The sequence below is a fragment of the Taeniopygia guttata genome, chromosome 33 (genome assembly GCF_048771995.1).
Source record: "Taeniopygia guttata chromosome 33, bTaeGut7.mat, whole genome shotgun sequence".
Lineage (NCBI taxonomy): Eukaryota > Metazoa > Chordata > Aves > Passeriformes > Estrildidae > Taeniopygia > Taeniopygia guttata.
The window spans coordinates 497,140-523,554 of NC_133058.1; the positions used below are offsets into that span (position 1 = coordinate 497,140).

Below are 26,415 nucleotides of genomic sequence, written 5' to 3' on the forward strand. Positions count from 1 at the left end.
ACTTCCAGCCCCAAATTCCCTCTTTTTCCCCCCAAATTCTACCCCAAATTCCCCCTTTTTCCCCCCCAAATTCTACCCCAAATTCCCCCTTTTCCCCCCCAAATTTTCCCCCAAATTCCCCCAAATTTCCCCCAACTTCATCCCCAAATTCCCTCCTTTCCCCCCAAATTCCACTCGGGCTCCACTTTCTGCTTTATTTGGTAAATTTCCATTTTTTTCCCACTTTTCGTGGTTTTTCTTTTTTTTTTTTTTCCCGCGGGAGGGGGAAATCTTTTATTTATTTATTTATTTATTTATCATTTCTTTTATTTTTTATTTCTTCTTCTTTTTCTTCGTTTCCCCCTCCCTTTTTTTCCCGTTTTTGACTTTTTTTTTTTGTTGTGTTTTTTTTGTTTTTTCCACACGACAATGGGAGGGGTGGGGGAGGGGGAGACCCCCCCCAAAAATATCCCCAGTGCGACCCCTCCCCCTCCCCTTTTTGGGGCAAAAAAGGGGAATTTTTTCTGAGGAGAAAAGGGATTTTTTGGGGGGGAAAAAGGGTTTTTTGGGGGGGAAAATGGGATATTTTTTGGGGGGGAAAAGGGGATTTTTTGGGGGGGTCTCGGTTGATTTTGGGGGTTTTTTTTGGGGGGGGGTCAGTAGTAGGTTTCCTTCTCCACCCAACCTGGAAAAAAGGGGAAAAGTGAGTGACACCAAAATTACCAAAATTTCTCACAAAATTCCCTCCAAAATTCCCCCCAAATTTCCTTCCAAATTTCCCCAAATCCCCTTAAAATTTCTCAAAATATTCCCCCCAAAATTCCTCCATATTCCCCACAAAATTCCCCACAAAATTACCTCAAAATCCCCCCCAAAATTCCTCCCAAAATTTCCCAAATACCTCCAAAATTCCCTCCAAAAAATCCCCCCAAATCCCCTTAAAATCCTTCCCAAAATCCCCCCCCAAATTTCCTGCAAAATTCATCGAAAATCTCCCCAAATTCACCCCAAAATTCCCCAAATTTTCCCCAAAATCCCCCCAAAACCCCCCAAAATTCCCCAATATTTCCCCAAAATCTCCCAAAATGCCCGAAATTGCCCAATATCGCGGGAAACGGCCCCAAACCTCCGGGGTTGCGGCGCAGGATGAGTTTGCGGATCTCGTCGTAGACGAAGATGAGGAAACTGTAGGGGAAGGCGCAGAACCACCAGCTGGGCCTGGGGAAATTGGGGAGGGGGCGTCAGGGGGGGGTCACCCCAGGAAGGGGCAGAACCCCCAAAAAACGGCGAAAATCGGCGAAAAAACGGTGAAAAAACTGTGAAAATCGGTGAAAAAACGGGGAAAATGCGTGAAGAAAACGGTGAAAATACACAAAAATAGGGGAGAAATATGCAAAAAATAAAGAGCAAAATACATCAATACACCAGAAAATGCTCAAAATCCCTAAGTGCTGAAAATCCTCCCAAAAATGCTGAAAATCTCCCCAAAAATGGTTAAAAATCACAAAAAATGCTGAGAATATACTAAAAATGGTGAAAATGCACCAAAAAATGGTGAAAATACACAAAAATAGGGGAAAAATAGGCCAGAAAATGCTCAAAATCCCTAAATGCTGAAATTCCCCCCAAAATGCTGAAAATCCCCAAAGCAATGGTGCAAATAAATGATAAAATCGGCAAAATACACCCAAAAATGGTGAAAATACACCAAAAATGGGCAAAATCCATGAAAAAAATCCTCAAAATCTCCATGAGAATCACTCCAAACCCTAAAAAATTCTCAAACCCCACAAAAATCGCTCCAAACCCCACAAAAATCGCTGAAAATTCCCCAAAATTGCTCAAAGTCCCCCAAAAAATCCCTAAAAAATCACTCAAAAGCTCCCAAAAAATCCTCAAAACCCCCCAAAAATCGCTCAAAACCCCCCAAAAATCGCCCAAACCGCCCCAAAATCTCCAGCCCCGCCCCTTTGGGGGGTCTCAGAGCCCCCTCCCCAAATCGGGGCTCACTTCAGGGGGTCCCAGCCCTGTCCCGGTTATTTTGGGGGGGGTCCCAGCCCTGTCCCGGTTATTTTGGGGGTCTTTGGGGTATTTTGGGGGGGGTCCCAGCCCTGTCCCGGTTATTTTGGGGGGGGTCCCAGCCCTGTCCCGGATTTTGGGGGTCCCAGAGCCCCCTCCCCAATTCGGGGCTCACTTCAGGGGGTACATGCGCAGCGCCACGTCCATGCCGGGGCAGTAGGACAGGAACGCCGCCAGCGCCGTCTCCTCGAACAGCCCGAAAATCAATATTTTATTCCTGCAAAAAACGGGGGAAACCCCCCAAAATCCCGTCAGCGGAGACCCCTCCCCACAAAAAAATAAATAAAAATAAAAACAAATAAAAATCCCTCCCCGGCGCCCCCAAACCTGAGCGGATACACCCCAAAATCCCGGATTGCCCCGCGGGGGATGATTGGGGGTGTTGGACACAGGCCCCAAAAATCGCTTTGGGGGTCACCCAAAACTCCCCAAAATTCCCCCAAAAATCCCTGGAAAATTGCTCCAAAATCGTTTCAAATTCCCCCAAAATGCCTCCTAAATCCCCTCAAAAGTCCCCCTAAATTCCTCATAAATTCCCCCAAAAATCCCCCCAAATTCCTCCTAAATTCCCCCCAAAAATCCCCCCAAAACTCCCCAAAATTGCCCCAAAAATCCCTGGAAAATCATTCCAAAATCGCTTCAAATTCCCCCAAAATACCTCCTAAATCCCCTCAAAAGTCCCCCTAAATTCCTCCTAAATTCCCCCAAAAATCCCCCCAAAATTTGGGCTCCCCTCCAGGAATTCGGGAACCCCCCAGAATTTCGGGGACCCCCCCCAAAATTTCGGGGACCCCCCCCAAATCCAGCCCCTCCAGCCCCCATCGATGCCGAATCCCCCTCCCCTTTTTTGAGGATGTTCCCAGCGATTCAGCGATTCTCCCGGGATTTCAGGCGCCCCCCCGGGATTTCGGGGACTCCTCAGAATTTCGGGGACCCCCCTGCACCCCCAAATCCCTAAAAACCCAAATCCAAATCCAGCCCCCATCGATGCCGCATCCCTCTGCCCGTATTTCTGGGGACGTTCCCAGCGATTTAGCGATTCTCCCAGGAATTCGGGGACCCCGCCGGGATTTTGGGGAACCCCTCGGGATTTCGGGGACCCCCCCCGGGATTTCGGGGACCCCCCGGGGTTTCGGGGACCCCTCACTTCATGCCCTGCTGGAAGACGGAGTTGCGGCGCGTTTTGCAGATGATGAGATCCGCCCACTGCACCACCACGATGCTGACGAAGAACGCCGTGTGGCACGTGAACTCCACCACCTTGCGCTGCTCGTAGGTCTGGGGGGGCGGGGGGCGTCAGGGACCCCCCCAAATTCCGGCACCCGCCCCCCCCGAGTGATCCCCCCGCGGGTGGGGGGAGAAAAAGGGGAAAATCCCCCCAAAAATGGGATTTGGGGTGTGCAGCACCCAGCCCGTGCCAGGATTTGGGGTGCGAAGACCCCCACCCCAGTTTTGGGATTTGGGGTGAGCAGACCCCCGTGCCAGGATTTGGGGTGCGAAGACCCCTCCCCAATTCTGGGATTTGGGGTGCACAGACCCCCCCAGTCCTGGGATTTGGGGTGCGAAGACGCCTCCCCATCCCAGGATTTGGGGTGCGAAGAGACCCCCGTGCCAGGATTTGGGGTGCAAAGACCCCTCCCCATGCTGGGATTTGGGGTGCACAGACCCCCGTGCCAGGATTTGGGGTGCAAAGACCCCTCCCCATGCTGGGATTTGGGGTGCACAGACCCCCGTGCCAGGATTTGGGGTGCAAAGACCTCCCCCAGTCCTGGGATTTGGGGTGCACAGACCCTCCCCATGCTGGGATTTGGGGTGTGCAGACCCCCATTTTTCAGGATTCTGATTTTTTGGGATTCCCATTTTTTGGGACCCCCATTTTCAGAGCCCCCCATTTTCAGAGCCCCCCATTTTCAGAGATCCCCATTTTTCAGGATTCTGATTTTTGGGGGATCCGGGTTTTTTGGGACCCCTGTTTTCAGAACCTCCCATTTTGGGGGCTCCCGGTTTTTTTGGGACCCCCATTTTCAGAGCCCCCCATTTTCAGAGATCCCCATTTTTCAGGATTCCGATTTTTGGGGGATCCGGGTTTTTTGGGACCCCATTTTCAGGGATCCCCATTTTTTTTGGGACCCCGTTTTCAGAACCCCCTGTTTTGGGGGCTCCCGGTTTTTTGGGACCCCCTTTTCAGAGCCCCCCGTTTTTGGGGCTCCCGTTTTTTTTGGGACCCCCATTATCAGAGCCCCCTGTTTTGGGGGCTCCCAGTTTTTTGGGACCCCCTTTTCAGAGCCCCCCGTTTTTGGGGCTCCCGTTTTTTTTTGGGACCCCCGTTTTCAGAGCCCCCCGTTTTGGGGGCTCCCGGTTTTTTTGGGACCCTTGTTTTTGGGACCCCCGTTTTTTTGGGACCCCCATTTTGGGGTCTCCCGTTTTCTTTGGGGACTCACCCACTGCTGCCCGTAGGAGTCCTCCAGGTCGTTGATGGTGCGGTCGTCCCAGCGCAGCCGGATGCCCACCAGGCACGAGGGCAGGAAGCCGTTCTCCGCCAGGATCACGAAGTAGGCGAAGAACCCGCCCAGCGCCTGGATCATCCCTGCGGCCAAAGCGGGGCTCAGGGGGGCTGGCACCCAGAGGGGGTCACCGGCACCCAATGGGAGTCACCAGGACCCAACGGGACCCAATGGGAGTCACCAAGACCCAATGGGACCCAACAGGAGTCACCAGGACCCAACCAGACCCAGCAGGGGTCACCGGGATCCAACCGGACCCAACGGGGGTCACCGGCACCCAACGGGACCCAACGGGAGTCACCGGGATCCAACCGGACCCACTGGGGGTCACCGGCACCCAACTGGACCCAACGGGAGTCCCTGGGACCCAACCGGACCAAACGGAAGTCACCGGCACCCAACAGGACCCAGTGGGAGTCACCGGCACCCAATGGGACGCAACGGGACCCAACGGGACCCAATGGGAATCACCGGCACCCAACGGGACCCAACGGGAGTGACCGGGATCCAACCAGACCCAACAGGAGTCACCGGCACCCAACGGGAGTCACCGGGATCCAACCGGGACCCAGTGGGAGTCACCGGGACCAAACAGGACCCAATGGAACTCAATGGGACTCAACAGAACCGACACGGAGTCACCGGCACCCAACGGGACCCAATGGGAGTCAACGGGACCCAACGGGACCCAACGGGAGTCACCGGGACCCAATGGGACCCAACGGGACCCAATGGGACCCAACGGGATCCAACAGGACCCAATGGGACCCAACAGGACCGTTCGTTGCCCCAGAATGACCTAGAATGACCCAAATTGACCCCAAACTGACCCAGAATGACCAGTGAGTGACCAGTGAGTGACCAGTGAGTGACCCTGAGTGACCCCGAGTGACCACTGACTGATCTGGCCATAGGCCATGCTGATCAGCCCAGAATGACCCCGAGTGACCCTGACTGACCTGACTGACCCCGAGTGACCCCGAGTGACCCCTGAGTGACCAGTGAGTGACCACTGACCGATCTGGCCGTAGGCCATGCTGATCAGCCCAGAATGACCCCGAGTGACCCTGAGTGACCCTGACTGACCTGAGTGACCCCGACTGACCCTGACTGACCCTGACTGACCCCGAGTGACCCCTGAGTGACCAGTGAGTGACCACTGACCGATCTGGCCGTAGGCCATGCTGATCAGCCCAGAATGACCCAGAATGACCCCGAGTGACCCTGACTGACCCCCAAATGACCCCCGAGTGCCCACTGACCGATCTGGCCGTAGGCCATGCTGATCAGCCCAGAATGTCCCTGACTGACCCTGACTGACCCCGAGTGACCCCAAATGACCCCTGACTGACCCCGAGTGACCCCTGAGTGACCGCTGAGTGACCACTGACCGATCTGGCCGTAGGCCATGCTGATCAGCCGCTCGTTGACCAGTTTGTCGCTTCGGGGGTTCCGCGGCTGCCGCTTCATGATGTCGCTCTCGGCCGCCTCGTAGGCCAGGGAGATGGCGGGCACCTGGGGCACCCCAAAATCGGGGGGTCACCACAAATTGGGGGTCACCCCAAAATTGGGGGGTCACCCCAAAATTGGGGGGTCACCACAGACTGGGATTCACCCCAAAAATGGGAGGGTCACCACAAAATTGGGAGGACACCCCAGACTGGGACTCACCCCAAAAACGGGAGGGTCACCCCAAATATGTGAGGGGCACTGCAAAAATTTGGGGATCCCTGAGGGGGTTTTGGGGTGAGTTTGGGGTTTCGGGATGGATTTTGGGGTTTATGGGGTGAATTTGGGGTCCCTGAGGGTATTTTGGGGTCTCTGGGGGGGTTTTGGGGTTTCTGGGGTTTCCGGGCTGGATTTGGGGTGGATTTTGGGGTTTCTGGGGCGGATTTTGGGGTGGATTTGGGGTTTTTGGGGCCCCTCACCATGTCGGTGCCCAGGTCGATGCAGAGGATGGTGATGGTGCCCAGCGGCAGCGGGATTTGGGGTTGGGGTGGATTTGGGGTGGATTTGGGGTTTCTGGATGGATTCGGGATGGATTTTGGGGTGGATTTGGGGTTTCTGGGGCAGATTTTGGGGTGGATTTGGGGTTTTTGGGCCCCTCACCATGTCGGTGCCCAGGTCGATGCAGAGGATGGTGATGGTGCCCAGCGGCAGCAGGATTTGGGTTTGGGGTGGATTTGGGGTGGATTTGGGGTTTTTGGGGTTTCTGGGGCGGATTTTGGGGTGGATTTGGGGTTTTTGGGGTTTCTGGGGCAGATTTTGGGGTGGATTTGGGGTTTTGGGGCCCCTCACCATGTCGGTGCCCAGGTCGATGCAGAGGATGGTGATGGTGCCCAGCGGCAGCGGGATTTGGGGTTGGGGTGGATTTGGGGTTTCTGGGGCGGATTTTGGGGCGGATTTTGGGGTGGATTTGGGGTTTCTGGGGCGGATTTTGGGTTTCTGGGGCGGATTTTGGGGTGGATTTGGGGTTTTGGGGCCCCTCACCATGTCGGTGCCCAGGTCGATGCAGAGGATGGTGATGGTGCCCAGCGGCAGCGGGATGTTGGCCATGATGAAGAGCAGGAACGGGGTGATCTCGGGGATGTTGCTGGTCAGCGTGTAGGCGATCGACTTCTTCAGGTTGTCGAAGATCAGCCGCCCTGGGGGGACGCCAAAATGTCCCCAAGGTGTCCCCAAAATGTCCCCACGGTGTCCCCAAGGTGTCCCCAAGGTGTCCCCAAAGTCCCAAATCTCCCCAATTTCCCCAATGTCCCCAAAGTGTCCCAATGTCCCCAATCCCCCAATCCTCTCAATGTCCCAAAATTATCCCCAATGTCCCCAAAGTGTCCCCAAGCCCCCAATCCCCCCAATGTTCCCAAAATGTCCCCAGTCCCCTCAAATTGTCCCCAGTGCCCCCAAAGTGTCCCAAATCCCCCCAGTCTCCCAATTCCCCCAATCCCCCAATGTCCCCAAATTGTCCCCAGGCCCCCAATCCCCCCAAATTTCCCAAATACCCCCAAATTTCACCAATCCCCCAATGTCCCCAATCCCCTCAAAGTGTCCCCAATTCCCCCAATCCCCCAATGTCCCCAATTCCCCCAATGTCCCCAAAGTCCCCAATCTCCCAATCCCCCAATGTCCCCAATGTCCCCAAAGTGTCCCCAATTCCCCCAATGTCCTCAATTCCCCCAATCCCCCCAATGTCCCCAATCCCCTCAAAGTGTCCCCAATGTCCCCAAAGTCCCCAATTCCCCCAAATTTCCCAAATACCCCCAAATTTCACCAATCCCCCCAAAGTGCCACCGATCCCCCAATGTCCCAAATCCCCTCAAAGTGTCCCCAATGTCCCCAATCCCCCAATGTCCCCAATGTCCCCAATGTCCCCAAAGTGTCCCCAAATCACCCCAATGTCCCCAAATTTTCCCCAATGTCCCCAATCCCCCAATGTCCCCAATCTCCCCAATTCCCCCAATCCCCCCGATGTTCCCAAATATCCCCAATTCCCCCAATCCCCCCAATATCCCAAATCTCCCCAATCCCCCAATCCCCCCGATGTCCCCAAGCTGTCCCCAAGCCCCCTCTGTCCCCGGCCCCACGGACCCTCCTCGACGCCGGTGACGATGGAGGCGAAGTTGTCGTCCAGCAGGATCATGTCGGCCGCCTGCTTGGAGACGTCGGAGCCGGCGATGCCCATGGCCACGCCGATGTCGGCCTTCTTCAGCGCCGGCGAGTCGTTCACGCCGTCGCCCGTCACCGCCACGATGGCGCCCTGCGGCCAAAACGGGGCGAAAAAGAGAAAAAACGGGAAAAAACAAAAAAAATTCGGTGAAAATCGGGTGAAAAATGGCCGAAAAATGGGGGGAAATAGGGGAAAAAATGGGGGAGAAAATTCGTGGGGAAATGAGGGAAATGGGGTTGGGGACGTTGAGGAAAAAATGGGGAATTTGGGGGAAAATGGGAAAAATTAAAAAAGGAAAACTTGGGGGGAAAATGGGGAAAAAAATTTGGTGAAAATCAGGTGAAAAATGGCCAAAAAATGGGGGAAATTGGGGGAAAAAATCGGGGGAAATGGGGCTGGGGGCATGGAGGTTTTCGGGGATTTTTGGGGAATTTTTGGGAATTTTTGGGGTTGGGAGGTTTGGGGGGATTTGGGATTTGGGGATATTGGGATTTGGGGACATTTGGGGGGATTTGGGGGATTTTGGGGGTGTTAAAGGGCATTGTGGAGATTGGGGACATTTGGGGAGATTGGGGACGTTTGGGGGGATTGGGGACATTTGGGGGGATTGGGGACATTTGGGGGGATTGGGGGTGTTTGGGGGATTTTGGGATTTGGGGATATTGGGGACATTGGGGACATTTTGGGGTGTTTGGGACATTTGGGGGGATTGGGGACATTCAGGGGATTTGGGGACATAATTTGGGGCTATTTGGGGACATCGGGGGCTTGGGGACATTGATGTGTGTTGGGGGCAGTTTTGGGGTCCTGGGCCAAATTTTGGGCTCCCAGGGGCAGTTTTTGGTACCCCGGGTCGGTTTTTGGGGTGCCGGGTCTGTTTTTGGGGCGCCGTCCCCATTTTTGGGGTGCCAGCTCTGTTTTTGGGGCACCAGCCCTGTTTTTGGGGTGCCAGCTCCGTTTTTGGTGTGCCGGCCCCGTTTTTGGTACCCTGGGTCCATTTTTGGGGTGCCAGCCCCGTTTTTGAGGCGCCGGCCCCATTTTTGGGGTGCCAGCTCTGTTTTTGGTGTGCCAGCCCCGTTTTTGGGGCACCAGCCCCGTTTTTGGGGTGCCCCACCTGTCTCTGGCAGCCCTCGACGATGATCAGCTTCTGCTGGGGGGACGTGCGGGCGAAGACGATCTCGGTGTGGTTCTGCAGGATCTCGTCGATCTGCTCCGAGCTCATGTCCTTCAGGTCCGTGCCGTGGATCACGCACGCCTTGGCGTCCCTGACACCCAAAAACCCCGGAATTGCACCCAAAAACGGCTCAAGAATCCCAAAAACCCCGGAATTGCAACCAAAAACGGCTCAGGAATCCCAAAAACTCTGGAATCGCACCCAAAAATGGCTCAGGAGCCCCATAAACCCCAGAATCGCACCCAAAAATGCCTCAGGAATCCCGAAAACCCTGGAATCACAGCCAAAAACGGCTCAGGAGACCCAAAACTGGCACAGGAACCCCAAAAATGGCTCTCAAACCCCAAAAATGTCTCTGAGACCCTGAAAATGTCTCTGAGACCCCACCTGGGGCTCCCCAAGTCTCACCTGGGGCTCCCCTGGGGTTCCCCGGCTCACTTGGAGCTCACCTGGGGTTCACCTGGCTGACCTGCGGCTCCCCAAATCTCACCTGGCTGACCTGGGGCTCCCCCAAGCTCACCTGTCTCACCTGGGGCTCACCTGGCTGACCTGGGGCTCCCCAAATCTCACCTGGAGCTCACCTGGGGTTCACCTGGCTGACCTGGGGCTCCCCAAATCTCACCTGGGGTTCACCTGGGGTTCACCTGGCTGACCTGGAGCTCACCTGGGGCTCCCCAAATCTCACCTGGAGCTCACCTGGGGCTCACCTGGCTGACCTGGAGCTCCCCAAATCTCACCTGGGGCTCACCTGGGGTTCACCTGGCTGACGGGGATGTTGAGGCGCGCCGCGATGTCCTCCACGGTCTCGTTGCCCTCGGAGATGATCCCCACGCCCTTGGCGATGGCCTTGGCCGTGATCGGGTGGTCACCGGTCACCATGATCACCTGGGGGGTTTGGGGAGGTTTTGGGGTTTTTCGGGAGGATTTTGGGGGGGATTTGGGGAAGATTTTGGGGGTTTTGGGTACCGTAAGTGCCGACAGCAGGAGGACGGGGTGGAGAAGCTCAGGGGAAATTTGGGGGGGGTTTGGGGGATCCTGGGGTGAATTTGGGGGGGTTTTGGTGGTCTGGGGTGTTTGGGAGGGGGTCCTGAGGTGGTTCAGGAGAGATTTTGCAGAAGATTTGGGGTAGATTTTGGGGATTTTGGGTACCAAAAGTGCTGAGGGTAGAAGAACAGGGCAGGGAACCTCCGGGGAAATTCGGGGGGATTTGGGGGTCCCGGGGGGCATTTGAGGGGTGGTTTGGGGGTCCTGAGGGAGTTTGTGGGGGGTTTTGGTGGTCTGAGATGTCTGGGAGATTTGGGAGGGGGTCCTGAGGGGGTTTGGGAGAGGTTTTGGGGTAGATTTTGGGGATTTTGGGTACCAAAAGTGCCGACAGCAGCGGGACAGGGCAGGGAACCGCTGGGGAAATTCGGGGGGGATTTGGGGGTCCTGGGGGGACTTGGGGGGCAGTTTGGGGGTCCTGAGGGAATTTGTGGGGGGTTTTGGGGGGTCTGAGATGCCTGGGAGATTTAGGAGGGGGTCCTGAGGGGGTTTGGGAGAGATTTTGGGGAAGATTTGGGGAGTTTTGGGTGCCAAAAGTGCCGACAGCAGCGGGACAGGGCAGGGAACCTCCGGGGAAATTCGGGGGGGATTTGGGGGTCCCGGGGGTCCCGGGGGGCGGTTTGGGGGTCCCGGGGGGACTCGGGGGGCGGTTTGGGGGTCCCACCTTGATGCCGGCGCTGCGGCATTTGCCGACGGCGTCGGGCACGGCGGCGCGGGGCGGGTCGATCATGGACATCAGCCCCACGAAGCAAAGGTTGTCGGTGGCGAAGTTGACGTCGTCGCAGTCGAAGGCGAAGCCCTTCGGGTACTGCTCCTCGGGCAGGTAGAAGTGGCAGAAACCTGCGGGGTGGGAGCCCAAATCACCCCAAAATCAACCCAAAAATCACACCAAAATCACCACAAAAATCACCCCCAAATCACCCCAAAAAATCACCCAAAAATCACCCCAAAATCACCCAAAAATCACCCAAAAATCACCCCAAAATCACCCCAAAAATCACCCCAAAATCACCCCAAAAAATCACCCCAAAATCACCCCAAAATCACCCCAAAATCTACCCAAACATCACCCCAAATTCACCACAAAAATCCTCTGTGGAGGCATGGAAAAACCCGAAATCCTGGAGTCCCAAAATCCACTGAAATCAGCCCAAAAATCACCCCCAAATCACCCCAAAAATCACCCCAAAAATCACCTCAAAATCATCACAAAAATTCTTAGTGGAGGCACAGAAAACCCCGAAATCCTGGAGTCCCCAAATCCACTGAAATCACCCCAAAATCATCCCCAAAAATCCTGTGTGGAGGCACAGAAAAGCCCCAAAATCCTGGTAAAAATTGACCCAAAACCCCAAAATCGTGGGAATTTTCCCCAAAATCGGACCGAGGACGCGCTCGCCGAGCCCGCCCAGCTCCAGGTAGGCGTTCTGGAAGGCCTCCTTCATCTCCTCGTCCAGCGGCTGCTCCTTGCCCTGCAGCAGGATGGTGGAGCAGCGGTCCAGGATGCGCTCGGGCGCGCCCTTCATCACCAGCAGGTACCGGTTGTCGTTGGGGTCCTCGGTCTCGTGGATGGAGAGCTGGGGCGAAAAACGGCGATTTTGGGATTTTGGGGGTTTGGGCATTTTTGGGGTGTTCCTCCGGTGGGGTTTGGGCCGTCCAGGTAAGGGTTAAAGGGAGCAGGAGGGGGGAAAATGGGAATTTTTGGGGTTTTTTCTAAAGGTGCCATCGGGGTCCTCAGTCTTGTGGATGGAGATTTGGGGTGAAAAACGGCGATTTTGGGTTTTTGGGAATTTGGGGAATTCTGGCATGTTCTTCAGGGGGAGTTTCTTCCACCCAGGTAAGGGTTAAAGGGAGCAGGAGGGGGAAAAATGTGAATTTTTGGGGTTTTTTTAAAGGGGTCGTTGGGGTCCTCGGTCTCGTGGATGGAGATTTGGGGTGAAAAATGGGGATTTTGGGATTTTGGGGATTTTGGGAATGTCCAGGATGTTTTTCAGGGGGGGTTTGTCCCACCCAGGCGGATTTTGGGTTCCCCTGGTGGTTTTTGGGTTCTCATTGGGATTTGGGGGGATTTTTGGGTTCTCATTGGGATTTTGGGGGTTTTTTTGGGTTCCCCCAGGGGGTTTTGGGTTCTCACTGGGATCTGGGGGCTTTTTGGGTTCTCATTGGGATTTTTTGGGTTCTCATTGGGATTTTTTGGGTTCTCATTGGGATTTTCGGGGTTCTCATTGGGATTTTTGGGGATTTTTTGGGTTCCCTGGGGTTTTTGGGGTACCTGGTACTTGTTGGTGGAGTTGAAGGGGATCTTGGCCCATCGGGATTTTGGGGGGTTTTTCCAGGTTCCCCCGGGGGTTTTTTGGGTTTTCATCGGGATTTTTTGGGTTCTCATTGGGATTTTTTGGGTTTTTTGGGTTCTCATTGGGGTTTTTTGGGTTCTCATTGGGATTTTGGGGGATTTTTCGGGTTCCCCCGGGGGTTTTTTGGATTCCCATTGAGATTTTTGGGGTTTTTTGGGTTCTCTTTGGGTTCTCATTGGGATTTTTGGGGTATTTTGGGGGTTTTTTCAGGTTCCCTGGGGTTTTTGGGGTACCTGGTACTTGTTGGTGGAGTTGAAGGGGATCTCGGCCACTTTCTTGTTGCGCTCCCGCATGACCTTGACGGAGCCCGAGGAGAGTTCGATGCACTTGAGCAGCGCCGACTCGGAGGCGTCTCCGGCCACGTCGCGCTGGGGACCCAAAACGCAGAATTTGTGACCCAAAATGTGGGTTTGAAACCCGAAACACGCAATTTGTGACCCAAAATACGCAATTTGTGACCCAAAATTGGGATTGGCACCCCAAAATACGCAATTTGTGACCCAAAATCCGGGATTTTGCCACCCAAATTTGGGTACTTGTGACCCAAAATATGGAATTTGTGACCAAAAATCAGGATTGGAAACCTGAGATTTGTGATTCGTGCCTCAAAATGCCAGAATCCCAAAAACACCCAAAAAAATCCCCCCAAAAAATCCCCCCAAAAAATCCCCAAAAAATCCCCAAACCCCCCCCCACAAAAAAATCTAAAAAAATCTTAAAAAAAAAATACCCAAAACCCAAAAAAAATCCCCAGAAGATTCCCCCAAAAAACCCCAAAAATCCCAATAAAATCCTAAAAAAAATCCCAAAAAATCCAAAAAAATCCCCCCAAAAAAATCCCCTAAAAAATCCCCCCAAAAAAATCCCCTAAAAAATCCCCCCAAAAATCCCCTAAAAAATCCCCCAAAAAATCCCCAAAACCCCCAAAAAAATCTCAATTAAACAAAAAAAAAAAGTCCCCAAGAAATCCAAAAAAACCCCCAAAAAAATCCCAAAAAAATCCCAAAAAATCCCAAAAAAATCCCAAAAAATCCCAAAAAAATCCCAAAACCCCCCAAAAAATCCCAAAAAACCCCAAAACCCCAAAAAAATCCCAAAAAATCCCCCAAGACCAAATTCCCCAGTCCCACCTTGAGGATGGGCACGTTCTCCTGGCCGCCCTTGAAGACGGCGCGGTTGCAGAGTCCGGCGATGTGGCTCAGCGCCACCCACGTGGGTGAGCTCTTGTCGAACGCCGTGCCTGGGGCACCGGTTCACACCAGTTCACACCAGTTCACACCAGTTCACACCAGTTCGCACCAGTTCAGACCGGTTCAGATCGGTTCGGCAACGATTACAGCCCCAAACTGCCCCCAAATCACCCCAAAACTCCCCAAAATGCCCCCAAACTCCCCAGAATTGCACAGAATTCCCACTCTCCTTCCCCTTCTCTCCTGCCCAGTTCATTCCAGTTCCTCCCAGTCCCTCCCAGTCCATCCCAGTCCCTCCCAGTCCCTCCCAGTAGCTCCCAGTGCCCACAAAACCCCCTCAATTCACCCTCCAAGCCCCCAAAAAACCCCATAAATCCCCCCAAAACCTCCCAATTTTCCTCTCCCAGTCCCTCCCAGTGCCCCCAAAACCTTCTGAATTCACCCGGCAATCCCCAAAAACCCCCAAAATCTCCCCATTTTCCCCTCCCAGTGCCTCCCAGTTGCTCCCAGTCCCCGTAAAACCCCCTCAGCTCACCCCCAAGCCCCAAAATCCCTCATAAACCCCCCCAAAATGCCCCTAAATCCCCCAAAACCTCCCCGTTTCCCTCTCCCAGTGGCTCCCAGTCCCTCCCAGTGGCTCCCAGTTCCCCCAAAACTCCCTCAAGTCACCCTCAAGCCCCCAAAACCCCCATAAATCTCCCCAAAACCCCCCAAAACCCCCCCAAACCCTCCCCATTTTCCCCTCCCAGTCCCTCCCAGTGCCCCCAAAACCTTCTGAATTCACCCGGCAATCCCCAAAAAGCCCCAAAATCTCCTCGTTTTCCCCTCCCAGTCCCTCCCAGTGCCTTGTTTTTCCCTCCCAGTCTCTCCCAGTTTCTCCCAGTCCTCCTAAAACCCCCTCAGCTCACTCCCCAAGCCCCAAAATCCCCCATAAACCCCCCAAAAATGCCCCTAAATCCCCCAAAACCTCCTCGTTTCCCTCTCCCAGTGGCTCCCAGTCCCTCCCAGTGTCTCCCAGTCCCCCCAAAACTCCCTAAAGCCACCCTCAAGCCCTCAAAACCCCCATAAATCCCCCCAAAACCCCCATAAATCCCCCCAAAACCCCCATAAATCCCCCCAAAACCCCCCAAAACCCCCCCAACCCCTCCCCATTTTCTCCTCCCAGTCCCTCCCAGTCCCTCCCAGTGCCTCCCAGTGGCTCCCAGTCCGTCCCCGCGCACCGGACTGGTCCTCGGTGGTGTCGGCCTCGTGGATCTGGTTGTCGAACCACATGTGGGCCACGGTCATGCGGTTCTGGGTGAGGGTCCCGGTCTTGTCGGAGCAGATGGTGGAGGTGGAGCCCAACGTCTCCACGGCCTCCAGGTTCTTCACCAGGCAGTTCTTCCGGGCCATGCGCTTGGCCGTCAGCGTCAGGCACACCTGGGGGTTCCAAATGGGGCTGGGGTCCCAAATGGGTCTGGGGTCCCCAAACGGGGCTGGGGTCCCAAACGGGTCTGGGGGATTCATTTTGGGGAGCCCAAAAATCCCGGAGAAATTCGCCCAAAACTGGGGGTGAAAACACCTTGAGGAGCCTTCGGTAGAGGGACACCCAAATTCTGGGGTTTGTGGGTTCAGGAGGGTCCCAAATGGGTCCCAAACGGGGCTGGGGTCCCAAATGGGGCTGGGGTCCCCAAATGGGTCCCAAATGGGTCTGGGGTCCCCAAATGGGTCTGGGGGCTTCAGTTCTGGGGGTGGCGGCAACAAAAATCCCAGAAAAATTCACCCAAAATTGGGGTGGAAACACCTTGAGGAGCCTTCGGTAGAGGGAGCCTCAAATCGGGGGGGTTTGGGAGTTCTGGAGGGTCCCAAATGGGTCTGGGGGATTCAGTTCTGGGGGTGGGGGTAACAAAAATCCCAGAAAAATTCACCCAAAATTGGGGTCCATCCCAGTCCATCCCAATCCCCAATATTTCCATCCCAGTCCATCCCAGTCCATCCCAGTTTGTTCCCAGTCCATTCCAATCCCCAATATCTCTGTCCCAGTTCCTCCCAGTCCCTCCCAGTCCATCCCAGTCCATTCCAATCCCCAATATCTCCGTCCCAGTCCATCCCAGTCCATCCCAGTCCATTCCAATCCCCAATATCTCCGTCCCAGTCCATCCCAGTCCCTCCCAGTCCATCCCAGTCCCTCCCAGTCCCTCCCAGTCCCTCCCACTCACGGTGACGGTGGCCAGCAGCCCCTCGGGCACGTTGGCCACGATGATGCCGATGAGGAAGATGACGGCCTCCAGCCAGGTGTAGCCCAGGATGAGGGAGAGGATGAAGAAGGAGATGCCGAGGAAGACGGCGACGCCGGTGATCAGCTGGATGAAGTGCTCGATCTCCACCGCGATCGGCGTCTTGCCCACCTCCAGCCCCGAGGCCAGCGTGGCGATGCGGCCCATCACCGTGCGGTCACCCGTGGCGATCACCACGCCGCGCGCCGTGCCTGCGGAACGGGGCGAAAAACGGCGAAAATGGGAAAAAATGAGAAAAAAAGAGAAAATGGCGCCAAAACGGCCCCAAAACTGCCTCAAAATGGCCCCAAAATGGCCCCAAAATGGCCCCAAAATGGCCCCAGGACCCCCAGAGAGGGGTCAGTGACCCCATCACCGTCCGGTCACCCGTGGCGATCACCACGCCGCGCGCCGTGCCTGCGGAACGGGGCGAAAAATGGGGAAAATGGGAAAAAATGAGAAAATGGCACCAAAATGGTCCCAAAATGGCCCCAAAATGGCCCCAAAATGGCCCCAAAATGGCACCAAAATGGCCCCAGGACCCCCAGAGAGGGGCCAGTGACCCCATCACTGTGCGGTCGCCCGTGGTGGTCACCACGTCGCGTGCCGTGCCTGCGATATGGGGCGAAAAACAGGGAAAATGGGAAAAAATGGAAAGAAAGAGGAGAAATGGGGAAAAAATGGGGAAAATGGGAAAAAAAATGGGGAAAATGGGAAAAATAGGGGAAAAAAGGGGAAAAATGGGGGGGAAATGGGGGGAAATGGGAAAAATTTGAAAAAATGGGAAAGAATGGCAAAATATGGGGAAAATGGGGAAAATATGCAGAAAATTGGGAAAAATTGGGATAAAATGGGCAAATTGGGGAAAAATGGGAAAAAATCAGGCAAAATGGGGAAAAATTGGGAAAAAATGGGGAAAATCGGGGAAAAAGTGAAAAAAATGGGAAAAAAAGGGAAAAAATGGGGGGAAAAAAGTGGAAAAAAAAGGGGGGAAAAAGGGGGTATCTGTGCCCGGATTTTGGGGCCAGTTCCTGGGATTTTGGGCTCACCCTCGACGCAGTTGGTGGAGAAGAAGGTGATGTTGCGCGTCTCCAGGGGGTTGTCGTGGGTGCAGTCGGGCGAGCGCGTCTGCGGCTCCGACTCGCCCGTCAGAGAGGAGTTGTCCACCTGCATTTGGGGAGAATTCCGGGGATTTGGGAAAAATCCGGGGGATTTGGGAAAAATCTGGGGGATTCAGGACAAATCCGGGGGATTCAGGAGAATTCTGAGGAATTTGGGACAATCCTGGGGGATTTGGGGGAATTCTGAGGGTTTCGGGGCAAATTCCAGCGGATTTGGGGATATTTTTGGTGTGATTTCCCGGTATTTTTGGGGTGATTCCCCAGGATATTTTGGGGCAATTTCTCGGGATATTTTCGGGCCATTTCCCAGGATATTTTTGGTGTGATTTCCTGGTATTTCTGGGGCAATTTCCTGGGATATTTTGGTGTGGATTTCCTGGTATTTTTGGGGCCATTTCCCGGGATATTCTGGGACAATTTCCAGGGATATTTTGGTGTCATTTCCTGGTATGTTTGGGACAATTTCCTGGGATATTTTGGGGGCATTTCCCATTGTTTTGGGGCCATTTCCCAGGATATTTTGGTGTGATGTCCCGGTATTTTTGGGGTGATTCCCCAGGATATTTTGGGGTAATTTCCCAGAATTTCCGGTGCGATTTCCCAGGATATTTTTGGTGCAATTCCCTGGAATTTTTGGGGCGAATTCCCGCGGTTTCGGGCCCCACCTTGCAGCCGTGGGCCGAGATGATCCTGAGGTCGGCCGGGACTCGGTCGCCGCCCTTGACCTCCACCAGGTCCCCGACCACGACCTCCTCGGCGTTCACCTGCATCTTCTCGCCCTCGCGGATCACCAGGGCTTGCTGCGGCGGGAATTCCAGAAATTCCAGGAATTCTGGGAATTCCGGGAATTCCAGGGGGCGCCGGACCCCCGGGAACCCCCAAAACCCCACCCAAGCCCCGCCCCTCCAGCTGAAAATCCGCATTTTCCAACCCCAAAATTCGGCTGCCAGAGCCCCAAAACCGAGCTGGGGGGAACCCCGAAATCACCAAATCCGCCCCAAAATCACCAAAAGGCCCCAAAAGCCCCCAAATCCCCACCTGGGGCACCATGTTCTTGAAGGATTCCATGATTTTGGAGCTCTTGGCCTCCTGGTAGTAGGAGAAGCAGCCGGTGATGATGACGACGGCGGCCAGGACGATGCCGAGGTACAGCTGGGGGGTCCCAAAAAACGGTCCGGGGTCACTTTTGGGGTCTTCACCCCAAAAAATTAAAAAAACCCCAAAACCCACCCCAAAAACCTTCCCCTGCCTGGTTTTTGTGGGGTTTTGCCCATTCTGCCCCAAATTTTGGGGTTTTAAGGTGCCCAGAACAACCCAAAAAGCCCCAGAGGCCAAAATCTTCCCATTTTCCATCAAAATCCCCTAATTTCCCCTTTCCCACCCCCCAAACCCCGGCACTTTCCAAAACCCCCCCAGGAAAATAAAAATTTCCAAAATCCCCTTTTCCTCCAAAATCCCTCAAAAAACCCCCAAAAAAACCTAAAAAAAAATCCCAAAAATTGCTAATCCCAAAAATTTCTTCCAAACCCCAAATTTTCTCCTCCAGACCTAAATCAACCTTCAAAAGCTGACCTAAAACCACCCTAAAACCCCATTATTTCCCCATTTTTGCCCCAAAACTGCGTTTTCTCCCCATTTTTGCCCCAAAGCCACAGTGTTTTCCCCATTTTTACCCCAAACCCGCAGTGTTTTCCCCATTTTTGCCCCAAACCCGCGTTTTTTCCCCGTTTTTGCCCCAAAGCTGCAGTGTTTTCCCCATTTTTGCCCCAAACCCGTGTTTTTTCCCCATTTTTGCCCCAAACCCCCATTTTTTTCCCCGTTTTTTCCCCAGCGCGGCGCTGTCTCGCGGGGCGCTGACGTTGTCGTTGGAGGGCTCGTCCTCGGTGCCCGCCTGGATGCCGTAGGCCAGGAAACACAGGATGGCGCCGATCCAGAGCAGGATGGAGAAGCCGCCGAAGAGCTGCCGGCAGAACTTCACCCACTCGGGCGTGGTGGGCGGCGGCGTCAGCGCGTTGGGGCCGTCCCGCGCCAGGATCTCCTGCGCCTTGCTGTGCGTCAGGCCCTGCGGGCACCGAGCGGAGAGAGACCAGGGTTGGTGAGGGGAAACGGCGGAAAAATGGGGAAAAACGGCGGAAAAGTGGTGAAAAACGGGCTAAAAATGGTGAAAAACGGGCTGAAAATGAGTGAAAAATGGCTTAAAAATGAGTGAAAAATGGCCTGAAAAATGGCGGGAAAATGGCCTAAAAATGGCGGGAAAATGGCTTGAAAATGGCAGGAAAATGGCCTAAAAATGGTGGGGAAAATAGCCTGGAAAATTAACTTAAAATGGTGGGAAAATGGCAGGAAAATGGCTGAAAAATGGCCTGAAAATGGCCTGAAAAATGACCTAAAAATGGCTGGGAAATGACCCAAAAATGGCCTGAAAAATGGCAGGAAAATGGCCTGAAAATGGCGGGAAAATGGCCTGAAAAATTACTTAAAAATTGCTGGGAAATGACCCAAAAATGGCCTGGAAAATGACCTGAAAATGGCTGAAAAATGACCAAAAAATGGCGGGGAAATGGCCTGAAAAATGGCCTGAAAATTGGCCTGAAAATGGCCTGAAAAATGACCTAAAAATGGTGGGAAAATGGCGGGAAAATGACCTAAAAATGGCGGGAAAATGGCCTGGAAATGGCGGGAAAATGGCCTAAAAATGGCGGGAAAATGGCCTGAAAAATGGCGGGAAAATGGCCTGAAAAATTAACTAAAAATGGCGGGAAAATGGCCTAAAAATGGCTGAAAAATAGCCTGAAAAATGGCCTAAAAATGGCTGAAAAATGGCTGGGAAATGACCTAAAAATGGCCTGGAAAATGACCTGAAAATGGCTGAAAAATGACCTAAAAATGGCGGGAAAATGACCTGAAAAATGGCGGGAAAATGGCCTGAAAATGGCGGGAAAATGGCCTGAAAATGGCGGGAAAATGACCTAAAAATGGCTGAAGAATGACCTGAAAATGGACCCAAAACCAGCCAGAAATGGTCTGAAAATTATCCTAAATATTCCAAAAAGGGGGTCAGGAACATCCCGGGGTTCTCAGAAATTGGGGGGATCCCAAAATCCCAAAAAAGGACCCCAAAAAAAAAACCCCAGAAATGGCCAAAACTGACTGAGAAAGGCCCCCAAATCACCCCTAAAAGCCCCAAAATCACCCCAAAAAGCCCCAAACCCACCCCCAGGCATTGAGAAAAGGGGCGGGGGGGGGGGGGGACCCCGGAATTCCCAGAGCCCCGAGGGACCCCAAAATCGCCGGAATTGGCCCCAAAATGACCTGGACACAGTCGGTGTTGTACTTCCTGCAGACCTCCTCGATCGACATCTTGTGCTCCGTCTGGGGGGGGGTTCATTAATTAATTCATTAATTAACTCTGGGGTGCACCCCAAAATTAACTCGGGGACCCCTCCCCAAAATTAATTAACTCCAGAACCCCCCAGATCCCGCAGAACCCCCAAACCCCCCAAATTCCCACCCCAGAACCCCCCAAACCCCCTGATTTCCCCCCCAAAACCCCCAAAAATTCCAAATCTCCCCCCAAACCCCCCAAATTTCACCCCAAACCCCCCAGATTTCACCCCAAACCTCCCCAAACCCCCCCAAACCCCCCCCAAACCCCCCAAACCCCCCAGATTTCACCCCAAACCCCCCCAAACCCCCCCAAACCCCCTGGATTTCCCCCAAACCCCCCAGATTTCCCCCCAAACTCCCCCAAACCCCCCGGATTTCACCCCAAACCCCCCAAATTTCCCCCCAAACCCCCCAATTCTCCCCCAAAACCCCCCAAACCCCCCAAACCCCCCGGTTCCCCCCCGTTTCTCACCATGGCCACCTCCTTCTTGAGGTCATCGAGGTCGCGGGTCTTGCTCTTGCCCTTTTTGGGGGACTCCTTGTCGCCCCCCTTGTCCTGCGTGGTGGCCACTCGGTAACTGTCGGAGCCGCCGAACTGGGGGGGGCCGTTACTGGGGGGCCCCAAAACCCCCCGGCGGCCCCGCAGCGCCCGCGGCCCCGAAACGGGGCGAAACGTCCCCAAAACGGGAGAGGAACCCACCGAGAACACCCCGAAATGGCAGAGAAATACCCCGAAATGGCAGAGAAACACCCCAAAAATCAGCAGAGAAACCCCCCAGAACAGCCCCCAAAATGGCAGAGAAATGACCCAAAACCACCCCAAAAATGGCAGAGAAATAACCCAAAACCACCCCAAAAATGGCAGAGAAATGACCCAAAACCACCCCAAAAATGGCAGAGAAATGACCCAAAACCACCCCAAAAATGGCAGAGAAACTCCCCAAAAATGGCAGAGAAATAACCCAAAATACCCCCCAGAAATGGCAGAGAAATAACCCAAAAAAACTCCCAAAAAATGGCAGAGAGATAACCAAAAAAAACTGCCCAAAAAAGGCAGAGAAATGACCCAAAACACCCCCCAGAAATGGCAGAGAATTAACCCAAAACATCACCCAGAAATGGCAGAGAAATAATCCCAAAAACTCCCCAAAATTGGCAGGGAAATCACCCCCAAAAACACCCCAAAATCAGCAGAGAAACCCCCCAAAAATACCACAGAAATACTCCAAAAATACCACAGAAATACTCCAAAAATTCCACAGAAATGCCTCAAAATAGACCCCCAAAATCGGCACAGAACCCCCCCCAAACCCCCCAAAAACATCGTCCCCAAAATAGCATCAAAATACCCTAAAATGTCACAGAAACACCCCAAAATCTCCCCCAAAACCCCCCAAAACCCCCAAAACCCCCCCCAAATTCCCCCCAAATCCCCCCAAAACCCCCAAATTGCCCCAAACTGCCCCAAATTCCCCTCCCGGCCCCTCCCCCCGCCCCTCCCCCACCCGCGGCTCGGGGGGATTTGGGGGGGCCCCGCCCCTCCCCCACCCCCCCCCCCTCCGCCATCTGCTCCCCGTTAATCCCCGGGGGGGGGAGGGGCGGGGGGGAGGGGCGGGGGGTGGGGGAGGGGCCCTGGGGGGGGGGAGAAACCCCAAAACTGGGGGGAAGGGGACCCCAAAATTGGGGGGGAATTCCCGAAATTCGGGGTCCCGATTTTCCTGATTTTTGGGGTTTTTTTGGGGGGGGATTTTTTCCTCTTTTTTGGGGGGATTTCCACACACCCCCCCCCCACCTCGGTTTTGGGGGATCCCAAATTTTTTTGGGGAGTGGGATCCCATTTTTGGGGGGAATTCTTTTTTTTGGGGGGGGGAATTCCCGTTTTTTGTGGGGGAATTCCCGTTTTTTGGGGTGATTCCCATTTCTCGGTGTGATTCCCATTTTGGGGGGGAAATTCCCTTTTTTTGGGGTGATTCCCATTTCTGAGGGGAAATTCCCATTTTTGGGGTGGGAAATTCCCATTGTTTTGAGGGGAAATTCCCGTTTTTTGGGGTGGAAAATCACATTTTTGTAGTGATTCCCATTTTGGGGTGGGGAATTCCCATTTTTGGGGAGAAATTCCCATTTTTGGGGTCTCCCCGGGTTTTTGGGGTTCCCGATTTTCCCTGGCTTTGGGGAATCTCCCCGGTTTTTGGGGGAATTTTCCCTGGTTTTTATGGGGTTTCCCTGTTTTTTATGGAATTTCTCTCTTTTGGGGGGAATTTTCTCTGTTTTGGGGGGAATTTCCCCGGGTTTTATGGGGTTTCCCTGTTTTTTATGGGATTTCTCTCTTTTGGGGGGAATTTTCTCTGTTTTGGGGGGATTTCCCCTGGTTTTTATGTGATTTCTCTGTTTTTTATGAGATTTCTCTCTTTGGAGGGAATTTTCTCTGTTTTTGGGGAATTTTCCCTGTTTTTTATGGGGTTTCCCTGTTTTTTATGGGATTTCTCTCTTCTGGGGGGAATTTTCTCTGTTTTTGGTGGATTTTCCCTGGTTTTTATGGGGCTTCTCTGTTTTTTGGGGGATTTTCCCTGGTTTTTGTGGGGTTTCTGTTTTTGGGGGATTTTCCCTGTTTTTTATGGGATTTCTCTGATTTTTATGGGATTTCTGTCTTTTGGGAGGAATTTTCTCTGGTTTTTGGGGGGAATTCTCCCCTGTTTTTATGGGGTTTCTCTGTTTTTTATGGGATTTCTCTCTTTTGGGGGGAATTTTCTCTTTTTTGGGGGGATTTTCCCTGTTTTTTTATGGGATTTCTCTGGTTTTGGAGAATTTTCCCTGTTTTTTATGGGATTTCTCTGGGTTTTATGGGATTTCTCTCTTTTGGGGGGAATTTTCTCTGTTTTTGGGGGATTTTCCCTGTTTTTTATGGGATTTCTCTCTTTTGGGAGGAATTTTCTCTTTTTTGGGGGGATTTTCCCCAGTTTTTATGGGATTTCTCTGTTTTTTATGGGATTTCTCTCTTTGAAGGGAATTTTCTCTGTTTTTGGGGGATTTTCCCTGGTTTTTGTGGGGTTTCTCTATTTTCCAGGACTGGGGATGGGGACAAGGACAGGGACACCGGGGTGTGGGGACATCGGGGTTGACTCGGGGACAGGGACATGGGGACATCGGGATTTGGGAACACCGGGATGGGCAGTGGGATGGGGACAGGGACAGGGACACGGGAATGGGGATGGGGACGGGGACCTCGGGGTGTGGGGACATTGGGATTGGCACAGGGACAAGGACACGGGGACATCGGGGTGTGGGGACATTGGGATGGGGACATGGGGACCGGGATGGGGACAAGGACAGGGACACGAGGATGGGGACAGGGACACAGGAAAAGGGACGGGGACAGGGGCACGAGGACATCGGGATGTGCACCAGGACAGGGACACGGGGACCGGGATGGGGACAGGGACAGGGATGGGGACAGGGACCTCAGGGCCTGGCGGCGCCACTGGCGCAGGGACAAGGACACGGGGACATCAGGATTGATTCAGGGACAGGGACATGGGGACATCGGGGTGTGGGGCCATAGGGATGGGCACCAGGATGGGGACAGGGACACGGGGACAGGGACCTCAGGGATGGGGACAGGGATGGGGCCTGGCAGCGCCATTGGTGCAGGGACAAGGACACAGGGACATCGGGATTGACTCAGGGACAGGGACACGGGAACATCGGGATGGGCACCAGGATGGGGACACGGGGACATCGGGATTGATTCAGGGACAGGGACATGAGGACGGGGACAGGGACGGGGACAGGGACAGGGACACGGGAACATCGGGATGGGCACCGGGATGGGGACAGGGACAGGGACAGGGGGACAGGGACCTCGGGGCCTGGTGGTGCCATTGGCGCAGGGACAAGGACACGGGGACATCGGGATTGACTCAGGGACAGGGACACAGGGATGGGGACAGGGACAGGGATGGGGACATCGGGATGGGCGCCAGGACAGGGACACGGGGACAGGAACAGGGGGATTGGGGACAGGGACACGGGAAAAGGGGACAGGGATGGGGACATGGATGGGGACACGGGGACATCGGGGCATGGGGACATCATGATTGGCACCGGGATGGGGACACAGGGACACAGGAAAAGGGGACAGGGATGGGGACACAGGGACAGGGACACAGGGATTGGGGACATCGGGAATCCGGGGCCTGGCGGCATCACTGGCGCAGGGCCAAGGCCGCAGGGACACGCGGGGGACACGCGTGACACGCAGGGGACACGCAGAGGACATGCGTGACACAGTCAGAGACACGCAGGGGACAGGCGTGACACGCCGGGGACAGGCGTGACACGTGGGGCACGCGTGTGACACAGTCAGGGACACGCAGAGGACACGCGTGACACGCCAGGCATGCGTGTGACACACTCAGGGACACGCAGAGGACACGCATGACATGCCAGACATGCGTGTGACACACTCAGGGACACGCCGGGCACACGCGTGTGCAGCCCCGGGTGACGCAGCAGCGCCTCAGGGCCGGGGCAGGGGGGCCCGGGTGTCCCCTGGGTGTCCCTGGGTGTCCCCTGGGTGTCCCTGGGTGTCCCTGGGTGTCCCTGGGTGTCCCTGGCACACCTGGCACGGCCCTTGCACACCCCCCGTGTCCCTTGCACGCCCCCCCGGCCCTCCCCGGCTCCTTCCAGCACCTTCCACGCCCCTGCCCGGCCCTTGCACGCCCCTGCGGCACCGCAGCGGCGCCTTGCACACTCATCCTGAGCCTTGCACACCCACCCAGACCCTTCCACGCTCATCTTGGACCCTTGCACACTCACCCTGAGCCTTGCACACCCACCTGGACCATCACAGACTCACCCAAGACCCTCAAACACCCACCCAGACCCTTCCACGCTCATCTTGGACCCTTGCACACTCACCCCTGAGCCTTGCACACTCACCCGGACCCTCACATGCTCATCCCCGACCCTCCCCGACCCTCCCTCACCTGTCCGGACCCCCCCCCACCTTTCAGGACCCCCAAACACCTTTCAGGACCCCCCCCACACCTGTCCAGACCCCCACACACACCTTCCAGGACCCCCTCTCACACCTTTCAGGACCCCCATACACATTTCAGGACCCCCCACACACCTTTCAGGACCCCCCACACCTTCCAGGACCCCCCCCCCACCTGTCCGGATCCCCCTACACACCTTCCAGGACCCCCCCCCACCTTTCAGGACCCACACACCTGTCCGGATCCCCCTCCCCACCTTCCAGGACCCCCCTCACACCTTTCAGGACCCCCCCCACACCTGTCCGGATCCCCCCCCACACCTTCCAGGACCCCCCTCCCCATCCCCTCCCTCCCCCCCCCGCCCCCTCCCCACCTACCCCCATGGCTGCGGCGGGGGAGGGGCGGCGGGGCCGCGGGCGGGTTCGGTCCGGGGGTCTCGGGGGGGTCCCGCCGCTGTTTTTGGGGGGTCCCGGTGGGTTTTTGGGGGGGGTCCCGCAGCGGAGCGGGGCCGGAGCGGAGCGGAGCCGGCGGCGGCTGCGGCGCTTCTGGGGCGGGGGGCGCGGCCGGGGCGGGTTTGGGGGTTCGGGCCGGGGGGGGCGCGGGGGGGGCGGGGCTCGGCCAATCACAGGACGCGCTTTGCGACCCCCCCTCCCCCACCCGGCCTTGGCCA

The 26,415-nt window shown here is 55.0% G+C and overlaps 1 protein-coding gene across 6 annotated transcripts; it reads right to left on the reverse strand.

The window, feature by feature from the left end:
• Window positions 1-180: 180 nt before the first annotated feature.
• Window positions 181-26,296, reverse strand: ATP1A3 (ATPase Na+/K+ transporting subunit alpha 3). Of its 6 annotated transcripts, none has more exons than XM_041712367.2 (23): window positions 26,123-26,296; window positions 21,221-21,304; window positions 20,674-20,733; window positions 19,220-19,423; window positions 18,400-18,513; window positions 18,027-18,161; window positions 17,290-17,407; window positions 16,184-16,452; window positions 15,206-15,404; window positions 13,926-14,035; window positions 13,029-13,163; window positions 11,826-12,018; window positions 11,106-11,281; window positions 10,149-10,285; window positions 9,341-9,491; window positions 8,148-8,316; window positions 7,053-7,207; window positions 5,954-6,077; window positions 4,500-4,645; window positions 3,206-3,336; window positions 2,174-2,275; window positions 1,106-1,197; window positions 181-664 (listed from the first exon to the last, which is right to left on the reverse strand). In XM_041712367.2, the coding sequence occupies exons 1-23, from the start codon at window positions 26,126-26,128 to the stop codon at window positions 636-638; spliced, it is 3,039 nt and encodes a 1,012-aa protein (XP_041568301.1). In that variant the 5' UTR covers window positions 26,129-26,296; the 3' UTR covers window positions 181-635. The 6 variants fall into 6 exon arrangements, with proteins under 6 accessions (XP_041568301.1, XP_041568300.1, XP_072776842.1 ...); XM_041712366.2 differs by having other exon boundaries at window positions 21,221-21,343; window positions 26,123-26,293; XM_072920741.1 differs by lacking the exons at window positions 13,029-13,163; window positions 13,926-14,035; window positions 15,206-15,404; ... (6 more) ...; window positions 21,221-21,304; window positions 26,123-26,296 and adding an exon at window positions 12,714-12,747 and having other exon boundaries at window positions 410-664.
• Window positions 26,297-26,415: the final 119 nt, after the last annotated feature.

Bases quoted from the DNA above. Each gene is read 5' to 3' on its own strand.
- ATP1A3 (XM_041712366.2), bottom strand. The intron at 18,162-18,399 runs GTGGGGATTTGG...TTCCCGCCGCAG, and splicing joins TCAAGAACATGGTGCCCCAG to CAAGCCCTGGTGATCCGCGA. The intron at 665-1,105 runs GTTTGGGGCCGT...CCTTTTTTCCAG, and splicing joins CCTGCGCCGCAACCCCGGAG to GTTGGGTGGAGAAGGAAACC.